The sequence below is a fragment of the Mustelus asterias genome, unplaced genomic scaffold (assembly GCF_964213995.1).
Source record: "Mustelus asterias unplaced genomic scaffold, sMusAst1.hap1.1 HAP1_SCAFFOLD_203, whole genome shotgun sequence".
NCBI classification, from domain to species: Eukaryota; Metazoa; Chordata; class Chondrichthyes; order Carcharhiniformes; family Triakidae; genus Mustelus; species Mustelus asterias.
The window spans coordinates 97,304-109,497 of record NW_027590193.1 but is presented as its reverse complement, the minus strand read 5'-3'; the positions used below and the strand labels follow the sequence as shown (position 1 = coordinate 109,497).

Here is a 12,194-nt window from a genome sequence, read left to right as displayed (position 1 = left end):
AGGGGCAGTTGCGGATGGAGAATGAACGCTGGGTCTGGCACACATCCCAGCAACAACTTGTAAACACCTGGCTGTCATTAACTTTGATCAAGAAATTGAGTTCCTCAAAAAGTTACTGTTTTCACAATCTGGGGGGAAATATGAAAAGGATCATGGAAAAATAATTTGCAGCAGACAGTGAAAAAATAAAGGGAGTTCCTGCATAAAATGTCTGAAAAATTCAGTGGGGCGGAAGGAGGGAGGGAGAGGGAGGGAGGGAGAGAGAGGGAGGGAGGGAGAGAGAGGGAGGGAGAGGGAGGGAGGGAGAGGGAGGGAGAGGGAGGGAGAGAGAGGGAGAGAGAGGGAGGGAGGGAGAGAGAGGGAGAGAGAGGGAGAGAGAGGGAGGGAGGGAGGGAGAGAGAGGGAGAGAGAGGGAGGGAGGGAGAGAGAGGGAGGGAGAGGGAGGGAGAGAGAGGGAGAGAGAGGGAGAGAGAGGGAGGGAGGGAGAGAGAGGGAGAGAGAGGGAGAGAGAGGGAGAGAGAGGGAGAGAGAGAGAGGGAGGGAGGGAGAGGGAGGGAGAGGGAGGGAGGGAGGGGGAGGGAGGGAGGGAGAGAGAGGGAGGGAGGGAGGGAGAGAGAGGGAGGGAGGGAGGGAGAGGGAGGGAGAGGGAGGGAGTGGGAGAGAGAGGGAGAGAGAGGGAGAGGGAGGGAGAGGGAAAGAGAGAGGGAGGGCGAGGGAGGGAGAGGGAGGGGCAGAGAGAGGGAGGGAGAGGGAGGGAGGGAGTGAGAGCGATGGAGAGGGAGGGAGGGAGAGCGAGGGAGAGGGAGGGAGGGAGAAGGAGGGAGAAGGAGAGAGAGGGAGGGAGAGAGGGAGGGAGAGGGAGGGAGTGGGAGAGAGAGGGAGAGAGAGGGAGAGGGAGGGAGAGGGAAAGAGAGAGGGAGGGCGAGGGAGGGAGAGGGAGGGGCAGAGAGAGGGAGGGAGAGGGAGGGAGGGAGTGAGAGCGATGGAGAGGGAGGGAGGGAGAGCGAGGGAGAGGGAGTGAGGGAGAAGGAGGGAGAAGGAGAGAGAGGGAGGGAGAGAGGCAGGGAAGGAGGGAGGGAGGGGAGGAGGGAGGGAGGGAAGGAGAGAGAGGGAGAGAGAGAGAGAATGGAAACCTGGATAAAAATGGAAACCACTCCCCCAGAATGAAAGGTGGTCTTCTGGATGAAGATGTTTGGAGGGTGGGTGGAGAGGGATTGACTCCAGAAGGAGTGTTGTACTTACGCAGGTATCGACAAGGCTTTCCCTCTATACAGGCTGAACATGCTCCCGTACGCATCACTAGCAACAGACAAGCTGTCTTCCGACCCCCAGCTACTATAGGCCAGATTAGAACGAGACGCTCGAATTAGTGGCTCCACCCCTAGGTGCCTGATCTCAGCATTGGCTGCTTGCCTGGCGGCCTCCGACGCTGGACTGTCCTGGCGAAGACTGACTCTGAATTCTCCCTCCTCTTTCCGTCCTCCTCCCGGCACGCTCCGAGTGTCCACCGGCGAATGGCCTGTGCCTGGGTGTCCCGAGGGTACCAGCTGATCGGGGGCGGTCCACAGCGAGGAGGGTGTGCTCTCCGGGGTGGTGTCTGTGAAACTCTCAAATTCACCTTCTTAGAGAGTAGACAAAAGGATGAAAGAAGAGAGTTAGTGACATCAGTTCCTGACTCCAACCCCCGGGGAGGGGCTGCAGAACGCTGCGGGGGCAATCCTAGAGAGAGACATTGCTACACCACCCTTCACAAACCTGGGACATCCCAACGTGCTTCACAACAACACAAGGAATAGAATCAGGAGTAGACCATTCGGCCCTTCAAGCCAACTCAATACAATTATACAGGGCCTTGGTGAGGCCACACCGAGAGTATTGTGTGCAGTTTTGGTCTCCTTTTCTGAGGAAGGATGTTCTTGCTCTCGAGGGAGTGCAGCGAAGGTTTACCAGGCTGATTCCGGGGATGGCGGGACTGATGTTTGAGGAGAGATTGACTCGGTTAGGATTGTTTTCGCTGGAGTTCAGACGAATGAGGGGGGATCTCATAGAGACTTATAAAATTCTAACAGGACTGGACAGGGTAGATGCAGGGAGGATGTTCCCGATGGTGGGGGAGTCCAGAACCAGGGGTCACAGTCTGAGGATTCGGGGTAGACCATTTAGGACGGAGTTGAGGAGACATTTCTTCCCCAAAGAGTGTGAGCCTGTGGAATTCATTACCACAGGAAGTAGTTGATGCCAAAACATTGAATGTATTCAAGAGGCGGCTGGATATAGCAATTGGGGCGAATGGGATCAAAGGTTATGGGGAAAAAGCAGGATTAGGCTATTGAGTTGGATGATCAGCCATGATGGTGATGAATGGTGGAGCAGCCTCGAAGGGCCGAATGGCCTCCTCCTGCTCCTATCTTCTATGTTTCAATGATCATGGCTGATGAAAGCCGGCCTCAGTTCCTTTTCTGTGCCATTTCCCCGTCGCCCTCTATTCCTAAACCTATCTATCCATTTATCTATTTATATAACCTATTTATCCATTTCCACTTTGAATACTTCTAATGATCCAGCCTTCATCACCCTTTGGAGCAGAGAATTCCAGAGATTCATCACCCTCTGTGAGAAGAACGTTCTACACACTTCAGTTTTAAATAATCAGCCAACAAGAGTTGGGAAGTCTTGTTGAAGTTGTACAAGACATTAGTGAGGCCGCACTTGGAATACTGTGTGCAGTTCTGGTCACCCTATTATAGAAAGGATATTATTAAACTAGAAAGAGTGCAGAAAAGATTTACTAGGATGCTACTGGGACTTGATGGATTGAGTTATAGGGAGAGGCTGAATAGATGGGACTTTTTTCTCTGGAGCCCAGGGGTCTGAGGGGTGACCTTATAGAAATCTGTAAAATAATGAATGGCACAGATCAGCTCGATGGTCAATATCTTTCCCCAAAGGTAGTGGGGTCTAAAACTAGAGGGCATCGGTTTAAGGTGAGAGGGGAGAGATACAGAAGGGTTAAGAGTGGCAATTTTTTTCACACAGAGGGTGGTGAGTGTCTGGAACAAGCTGCCAGAGGTAGTAGTAGAGGCGGGTACAATTTTGTCTTTTAAAAAGCATTTAGACAGTTACACAAGTAAGATGGGTATAGAGGGATATGGGCCAAATGCCGGCAATTGGGACTAGCTTAGTGGTAAAAACTGGGCAGCGTGGACAAGTTGGGCTGAAGGGCCTGTTTCCATGCTGTAAACCTCTATGACTCTATGACTCTTTATCTTGTAGCTATGTCCCCTTGTTCAAGACTCTTCCATTAGTGAAAACATCTCACCATCCGTTCTGTCGAGCCCCTACTGGATCTTATATGTTTGAATAAGGTCACCTCCCACTCTTCTAAACTCCAATACAGACAATAACACTTACTTGTAAAGTGGCAGCCAATTTACACACAGCAAGATCCCACAATGGTGATGAGATAACCCTAACCCTAACCAGATAATCTGTCTTCATGATGTTGGTTGAGGGAAAAGTATTGGCCAGGGAACGAGTTTCCCCTGCTTCGGTTCAAAATGGTGCCGTGGGATCTTTGACCTCCTGAGGGGTCAGACAGGATCTGAAAGACAGCAGGTAGGGGGGTGATGCACTCGCTCCATACCACACCAGGAGCAGCTGGAGTGGGGCACCCCAACCCACAACCCTCTGGCTCGGAGGCAAGAACTCCATCCACAAAGCCACAGCAGACCGCATAAGGGGTGAAGACAGAGAGACGCAGTAGAAGGGGAACATGGGTATCCTCGGGCTGGCAAGGACACAATGGGCAGAATGGCCTTCTGTGCTGTAACCTTTCTATGGTTCTATGGTCCCGTGAACACACACAGGTCCATCAAAACCACTGCAAAGCACCCCAGCAGTTAAAAATGTTTTACCATCACCTCCCAGTGCCCCCAACCCACTCGAAAATAACGGGTGAGACAGAAATTCCAATTCTGGCAGCAGCACCCACACCCAGAGAACGTTAAAACAATAAACTCGCGTGGACCACGGAGTCAAATCAAAAGAACGTTGTGTAAGGACGTGTGGAATCATTGAGGTCACACGAAAGGGTCATTGCTCCTTTGAGCATCTTTGAGGTGACGCTGAGACACATAATCAGATAGTTGGACAGGTGACCAAGGGTTTGGTCAAAGGGATGGGGTTTAAGGAGCATCTTAAAGGCACAGAGTGAGGTGGGGAGGTTTATGGAGGGAATTCCAGAGCTCGGGGATTAGGCAGCTGAAAGCACGGCTGCCAGAAGTGGAGCGGTAAAAATCAAGGATATGTAAGAGGAGGAAATATTAAGACAATAATTACTGGGTTAGTAATCCAGAGGCCCAGGCTAATGCTCTGGGGACACGGGTTCAAATCCCACCACGGCAGCTGGTGGAATTTAGATTCAGTTAATAAATTTGGAATATATCCGGACAAATGTGAGGTAATGCATTTTGGAAGGTCTAATACAGATAGGAAATATACAGTAAATGGCAGAACCCTTCAGAGCATTGATAGGCAAAGGGATCTGGGTGTACAGGTACACAGGTCACTGAAAGTGGCAATGCAGGGGGAGAAGGTAGTCAAGAAGGCATACGGCATGCTTGCCTTCATCGGCCGGGGTACTGAGTTTAAAAATTGGCAAGTCATGTTGCAGCTTTATAGAACCTTAGTTAGGCCGCACTTGGAATATAGTGTTCAATTCTGGTTGCCACACTACCAGAAGGATGTGGAGGCTTTGGAGAGGGTACAGAAAAGATTTACCAGGATGTTGCCTGGTATGGAGGGCATTAGCTATGAGGAGAGGTTGGAGAAACTTGGTTTGTTCTCACTGGAGTGACGGAGGTTGAGGGGCGACCTGATAGAAGTCTACAAGATTACGAGGGGCATGGACAGAGTGGATAGTCAGAAGCTATTTTCCCAGGGTGGAAGAGTCAATTACTAGGGGGCACAGGTTTAAAGTGCGAGGGGCAAGGTTTAAAGGAGATGTACGAGGCAGATTTTTTACACAGAGAGTGGTGGGTGCCTGGAACTCGTTGCCGGGGGAGGTAGTGGAAGCGGATACGGTAGTGACTTTTAAGGGGGGTCTGGACAAATACATGAATAGGATGGGAATAGAGGGTTATGGTCCCTGGAAGGGTAGGGGGTTTAGTTAAGTCGGGCAGCATGGTCGGTGCAGACTTGGAGGGCCGAAGGGCCTGTTCCTGTGCTGTAATTTTCTTTGTTCTTTGTTCTTTGTTCTATAAAGCTAGTCTCAGTCATGGCAACCAAGACAACTATCATCACTTGTGTTAAGAACCTATTGGTTCACCAATATCCTTTAGAGGAAGAAATCATAGAATCACAGAATCCCTATAGTGCAGAAGGAGACCATTTGACCCATCGAGTCTGCACCGACCACAATCCCACCCAGACCCTATTCCCGTAACCCCATGCATTTCCCCTGCTAATCCCCAGACACTAGGGTCAATTTAGCATGGCCAATCACCCAGAGGAAACCCACGCAGACATGGGGAGAATGTGCAAAATCCACACAGACGTCACCCAAGGCCAAAATTGAACCCGGGTCCTTGGCGCTGTGAGGCAGCGGTGCTAACCACTGTGCCCCCGTGCCATCCCACAAAATCTGCTGTCCTTACCCGGTCTGGCCTACATGTGACTCCAGAGCCACAGCAATGTGGGTGAATCTTAACTGTCCTCTGAAATGGACAAGTGAGACACTCAGTTCAAGGGGCAATTAGGGATGGGCAATAAATGCTGGCCCAGCCCACGTCCCAGGAAATGATTACATTTTAAAAAGAGGCTGGAATTGGGCAAAGCAGAGGGATCTCGGAGCGTTGCGGGATTGGAGGAGATCACAGAGTTGAGGTCATGAAGGGAGAAGTGTTAAATGGATGCCTTGCTGGACTCAGAGTCATAGAACATTACAGCGCAGTACAGGCCCTTCGGCCTTCGATGTTGCGCCGACCAGTGAAACCAATCTAAAACCCATCTAACCTACACTGTTCCAATCTCATTCATAAACATGTCCACATGGGTCAGCACAGGGACGACGGGTGAATGGGATTTGGTGTGAGTTATGAGAAGGAGGCAGAGTTTTGCGGGAAGGCACACTCCGAGGTGGCTGCTTCTGTTCTGTTGGAGCCCTCGGTGCCCCTCTGGGTGAAAATCCTCGCACCTACCTGCAGGCACTCTTTGGACAGCCCGCTGCTGGGGGTCCGGAAATCCCTCCGAGGTTTCTGCCTTCTGTGTTTCAAACGTCTCCTCTTCAGCGCATTCCTCCGAGTCTGGATCGAAATAAAGATCTTCAGCACAGGAGAGAAACAATTGCTGGATGTACAGAAAATGAGGCTACAGACAAGTGATGGACTCTGGGGTACAGTGGGGGGGGGCGGGGAGGCAGAAACAGACCCCTCAATCCTACAGATTATACCAGGTGAGTCTCCTCCTGTCAACAGAAGACCACAAGATGTAGCAGCAGACGTAGGCCCTTCGGCCCATCGAATCTGCTCCACCGTTCAATGAGAGCGTGGCTGATCTGATATAATCCTCAACTCCATTTTCCCGCCTTATCCCCATAACCCTCGATTCCCTGACTGATTAAAAATCTCTCTATCTCAGCCATGAACATACTGAATGACCCAGCCTCTACAGCCCTCTGCGGGAAAGAATTCCACAGATTCACTCCCCTCTGAGAGAAGAAATTCCTCCTCATCTCTGTCTTCAATGGGCGACCCCCTCACTCTGAGATTCTGCCCTCTGGTCCCAGACTCTCCCACAAGGGGAAACAGCCTCTCAGCATCGACCCTGTCAAACCCCCTGAGAATCCGATATGTCTCAATAAGGTCGCCTCTTATTCTTCTAAACTCCAATGAGTAAGGCCCAGCTATCATTCTATTCCTTTCTACCTCAACATGTTTCCAGACTCTCCATGTATTCACCCCCCCCCGCCCACCACCACCCACCCTCCCCCCTCCACCCACCCACCCCACCACCCATCCCCCCCCCCCCCCCCCCACCGCCCCCATGGGAGCGAGTTCCGCATCCTCCCCACTCTCTGGGTAAAGATGTTTCTCCCGAGTTCCCGACTGGATTTACGAGTGACTGTTTTATATTTTTTCTTGCTGGCTCCTCCACCTAGTCCGGCCGATAAAGGCAAACATTTCCTTTCTCTACGTCTGTCAAACACCGCCAGAATTTTAAAGACCTCAATCAGGTCACCCCTCAATCTTCGCTGGAGAAAAGCCTGTTCACTTTCCCCTGATAGTTATAACCTCTCAGATCTGGTGTCGCCCTTGTAGATCTTTGCTTTGCATCTTACCCATGTTCTGTGTATCTTTTTCAGTGTATGGAGGACAGCACTGCACACTGTAACTCCGAGGGTGCTCTCAACAAGGCTCTAGACAACCTATTTATATTCCTCCTCCAGCCTTTTGCGAATGAATCCCAGGAGTTTATTTGTTCTTTCCCAGTGACCTCATTCACCCCAGTGACCTCATTCACCCCAGTGACCTCATTCACCCCAGTGACCTCATTCACCCCAGTGACCTCATTCACCCCAGTGACCTCATCAACCTATGTCACTACGTTTAGTTATTTACTCATTAATATCCCATTGCCTCTCCCCCACTGAGATTCCCATTTTCCACAGTTAATGAGACCCCCCTTTCATTTCTCTGTTCAAACGTTCCATCTCCACACTGACGTTTGTTTTCCAATCACATGACCACTTCCTTCCATGTGTGTTGTGGCAGCTCACCCCTGTGTAAGCCACACCCCTCCCCCCCACCCCTGTGTAAGCCACACCCCTCCCCCCCACCCCTGTGTAAGCCACACCCCTCCCCCCCACCCCTGTGTAAACCACACCCCTCCCCCCCACCCCTGTGTAAGCCACACCCCTCCCCCCCACCCCTGTGTAAGCCACATCCCTCCCCCCACCCCTGTGTAAGCCACACCCCTCCCCCCCACCCCTGTGTAAACCACACCCTTCCCCCCCCACCCCTGTGTAAACCACACCCCTCCCCCCACCCCTGTGTAAGCCCCACCCCTCCCTCCCACTCCTGTGTAAGCCCCACCCCTCCCTCCCACTCCTGTGTAAGCCACACCCCTCCCCCCCCACCCCTGTGTAAGCCACACCCCTCCCCCCACCCCTGTGTAAACTACACCCCTCCCTCCCACTCCTGTGTAAACTACACCCCTCCCCCCCACTCCTGTGTAAACCACACCCCTCCCCCCACCCCTGTGTAAACTACACCCCTCCCTCCCACTCCTGTGTAAGCTACACCCCTCCCCCCCACCCCTGTGTAAGCTACACCCCTCCCCCACCTGCCCTGTTGCAAGGGGACCCCATGAGGAGGACTGCACCCTCCGCCAACACCCTCACTCGAGGTGCCAACCTCCCGTCACACTGGCTCCTAAACCCAACCCCTGTGCCGCCTCCATCCCAGAGCACTTCCTTTCCAATGGTTCTGCATCAGAAACTTTCTCTGAATGAATTGGTGTATTCCAGTGGGAAGAGTTTAGACGGTGAAGAATTCTTCCCAATCAGACTCCAAACTCAATCCCTTTGGGAAATGTTAGACTGGGCAGATGTGCTGGTCCTGGTTTGGAATAATGGCGGAGTTATCCTCCCCTCAGTATAAATCCATGGTTACAGCTTCCTGCTCCCAGTCAGGTGACTGATGAGAAAGTCAGCTCCCTCTTGGAAAGCAAGTGGCTCCATATTATCATTTTGTTTTCATCCCGTTCCCCTTCTCTCTCTCCTTTTCTGCCCTCACACTCTGCCCTTCTCCCTCTTTCTCTCTTTGGCTTCCCAATCTCTCTTTATTCAAGTTATTTTATTCAGAGTCACACCATCTGATTATCCCTCTCTCACTCACCCGCCTCCCCCATCACCTCCCATGTTCTCTCCCCTTCCTTCTGCTTTCTCTCCCCCCCTCATTCTTTCTATCTCCTTCTCTCTACCTTTCTCTCCTGTTCTTTCCCGTCAATCTCTCCATCTCATATTCTATTTTAGATAAGATAGAAGCAGGGAGGTTGTTTCCACTGGCGGGTGAAACTAGAACTAGGGGGCAAGGACTCAAGATAAGGGGGAGCAGATTTAGGACTGAGTTGAGGAGGAACTTCTTCACACAAAGGGTTGTGAATCTGTGGAATTCCCTGCCCAGTGAAGCAGTTGAGGCTGCCTCATTGAATGTTTTTAAGGCAAGGATAGATAAATTTTTGAACAGTAAAGGAATTAAGGGTTATGGTGAGCGGGCGGGTAAGTGGAGCTGAGTCCACAAAAAAATCAGCCATGATCTTGTTGAATGGCGGAGCAGGCTCAAGGGGCCAGATGGCCTACTCCTGCTCCTAGTTCTTATCTCTCTGACCTCTCTCCATCCCAGTTTTAACTCCCAACCTGCCCCCGAGACTCTGTCAGTCTGTCTTTCTCTTGTGTATTCCCTCACCCTCCATTTTCCTTTCCCCCTGTCGCTCCGTCTCCACTGTTTTATTTCTTACAATGAAATTATTTATGTAATTTCTAGTTCTTTCTGTGAAAAGATTCTGGAGGGTATCGATTTGTTTGAGGGGGACGGTGGCGGGGAGGGAGAGAGGGGCTGTCCGAATGTGAAGAGGAATGTGCGTGTGTCGAAGACTGTCCTACATTTCACCAATTCCATCAGTCAGCGTCCGGCCTCATTCACTCCATCGACACCAGGCTCGAGGCCTCCCTCTGGGAGTTCCAACTCGGGGCAGCTTGTGAGGCAATCTGAAATATGACTCTCTCCTTAACCCTGCTCCTTCCAAGATGCTCTGCTCCCTGCAATTCCTATTTTCCAATTGGAGGGAAGCCAGGAGCTGCGAAAGAGCTCCGAGATTCAGGGCTTCAGATACAGAAATCACTAAAATCTAATGGACAGGTAAGGGGACTGTGGCCAAACCATGGCTTACAAGGGAAATTAGAGATAGTATCAGATTCAAGGAAGACGCAAACAAATTGGCAAGAAAAAGCAATAGGCCTGAGAATTGGGAGCAGTTTAAAATTCAGCAAAGGAGGACCAGGGGATTGATTAAGAAGGGCAAAATAGAGTATGAAAGTAAGCTAGCAGGGAACATAAAAACTGACTGTAAAAGTTTTTATAGAGAAAAAGATTGACAAAAACGAATGTAGGCCCCTTACAGTCAGAAACGGGCGAATTCATAACGGGGAATAAAGTAATTGCTGAGGAATTAAATTTGTCCTTTGCTTCAGTCTTCACAAAGGAAGACATGAATAATGTACCTGAAGTTCTGAGAGAAACATGTTTTAGTGAGGAATTGAAGGAAATCAGCATCAGTGGAGAAATGGTTTTAGGAAAATTGATGGGATTGAAGGCGGATAAATCTCCAGGTCCGGATAATCTTCATCCCAGAGTACTTTGAGGAAATGGCCCTGGAAATAGTAGATCCATTGGTGGCTATTTTCCAAAATTCTTTGGACCCTGGAAAAGTTCCTACAGATTGGAGGGTAGCTAGTGTAAACCCACTATTCAAAAAGGGAGGTAAAGACAAATCAGAGAACTATAGACCAGTGAGCCTAACATCAGTACTGGGGAAGTTGCTCGAGTCCATTATCAAGGATTTCATAACTCAGCATTTGGAAGGCAGTGGTATAATCAGACAAAGTCAGCATGGATTTACAAAAGGGAAATCATGCTTGACTAATCGATTGGAATTTTTTGAGGTTGTAACTAGTACAGTTGACCAAGGGGAAGGGTGGATGTAGTTTATTTAGACTTTCGGGAAGGCTTTCGACAAGGCCTCATATAACAGACCACTATGTAAAGTTAAAGCACATGGGATTGCAGATAATGTCTTGAGATGGATAGAAAGCTGGTTAGCAGATAGGAAGCAAAGAGTTGGCATAAATAGGTCTTTTTCTGATTGCCAGTCAGTGCCTAGTGGGGTTCCGCAGGGATCTGTGCTCGGACCCCAACTGTTCACATTATTTATTAATGATTTGGAAGAGGGAACTGAATGTATTATCTCCAAATTTGCAGATGATACAAAGTTGGGTGGGAGGGTGAGCTGTGAGGAGGATGCAGAGATGCTTCAGCATGATTTAGACAGGCTGAGTGAGTGGGCATCTGCACGGCAGATGCAGCATAATGTGGATAAATGTGAGGTTATCCACTTTGGTAGCAATAATAGGAAGACTGATTATTGGTTGAATGGGTGTAAATTGAGAGAGGTGGATACTCAACGAGACCTTGGTGTCCCCATGCATCAGTCGCTGAAAGTAAGCGCGCAGGTACAACAGGCAGGAAAGAAGGCAAACGGTATGTTGGCCTTCATAGTGAGAGGATTTGAGTATAGAGATAGGGATGGTTTGCTGCAATTGTACAGGGTGTTGGTGAGGTTACACTTGGAGTATTCTGTGCGGTTTTGGTGTCCTTATCTGAGGAAGGATGTCCTTGCTATAGAGGGAGTACAGCGAAGGTTTACCAGGCTGATTCCTGGGATGGCAGGTCTGTCGTATGAGGAGAGTCTGAGTCAATTAGGATTGCATTCACTGGAGTTTAGAAGAGTGAGAGGGGATCTCAGAGAAACTTATAAAATTCTAATAGGATTAGACAGCATAGATTCAGAAAGAATGTTCCCAATGGTGGGGGAGTCCAGAACTAGGGGTCATAGTTTGAGGATAAGGAGTAAACTTTTTTGAACTGAGGCGAGGAGAAATTTCTTCACCCAGAGGGTGGTGAATGTGTGGAATTCACTCCCACAGAATGTAGTCGCAGCCAAAATGTTGTGTGATTTCAAGAAGAAATTAGATATAGCTCTTGGGGCTAAAGGGATTGAGGGATATGGGGGGAAGGAGGGGATCAGGATATTGAATTTGATGATCATCCATGATCAAAATGAATGGTGGAACAGGCTCGAAGGGCCGAATGGCCTCCTCCTGCTTCTAGTTCCTATAATTCTATCTGTTTTGGTCTCCCCTGCAAATGAACTTGTTTTCTACATCAACCCTGTCAAATTGTTGAAAGCTCCATTTTCAAATCAGCCTCAGCAGTTTTTGGGGGCGGTTGGGGGGGAGTGGGGGGAGAGTTCTAGATTTCCACTGATGTTGGGAAGTACTTCCTCACACAGATGGGCGTGGAACTCTGACACTTTCTCCCCCCTGCAAATAACTGATGAGAGAATCCAAATGGGATACT

General features: G+C 49.9%; 1 protein-coding gene across 1 annotated transcript in view; it reads right to left on the bottom strand.

The window, feature by feature from the left end:
- Window positions 1–6,302, bottom strand: part of LOC144485641 (striated muscle-specific serine/threonine-protein kinase-like) — a gene marked incomplete at its 5' end in the record, with an annotated part of 96,608 nt that extends 90,306 nt beyond the window's left edge. Inside the window, 2 exons of the mRNA XM_078203741.1 lie at window positions 1,414–1,618; window positions 6,198–6,302. Of these exons, the coding sequence (XP_078059867.1) occupies window positions 1,414–1,618; window positions 6,198–6,302 (310 nt within the window). The remainder of the gene's footprint in view (window positions 1–1,413; window positions 1,619–6,197) is intronic.
- Window positions 6,303–12,194: the final 5,892 nt, after the last annotated feature.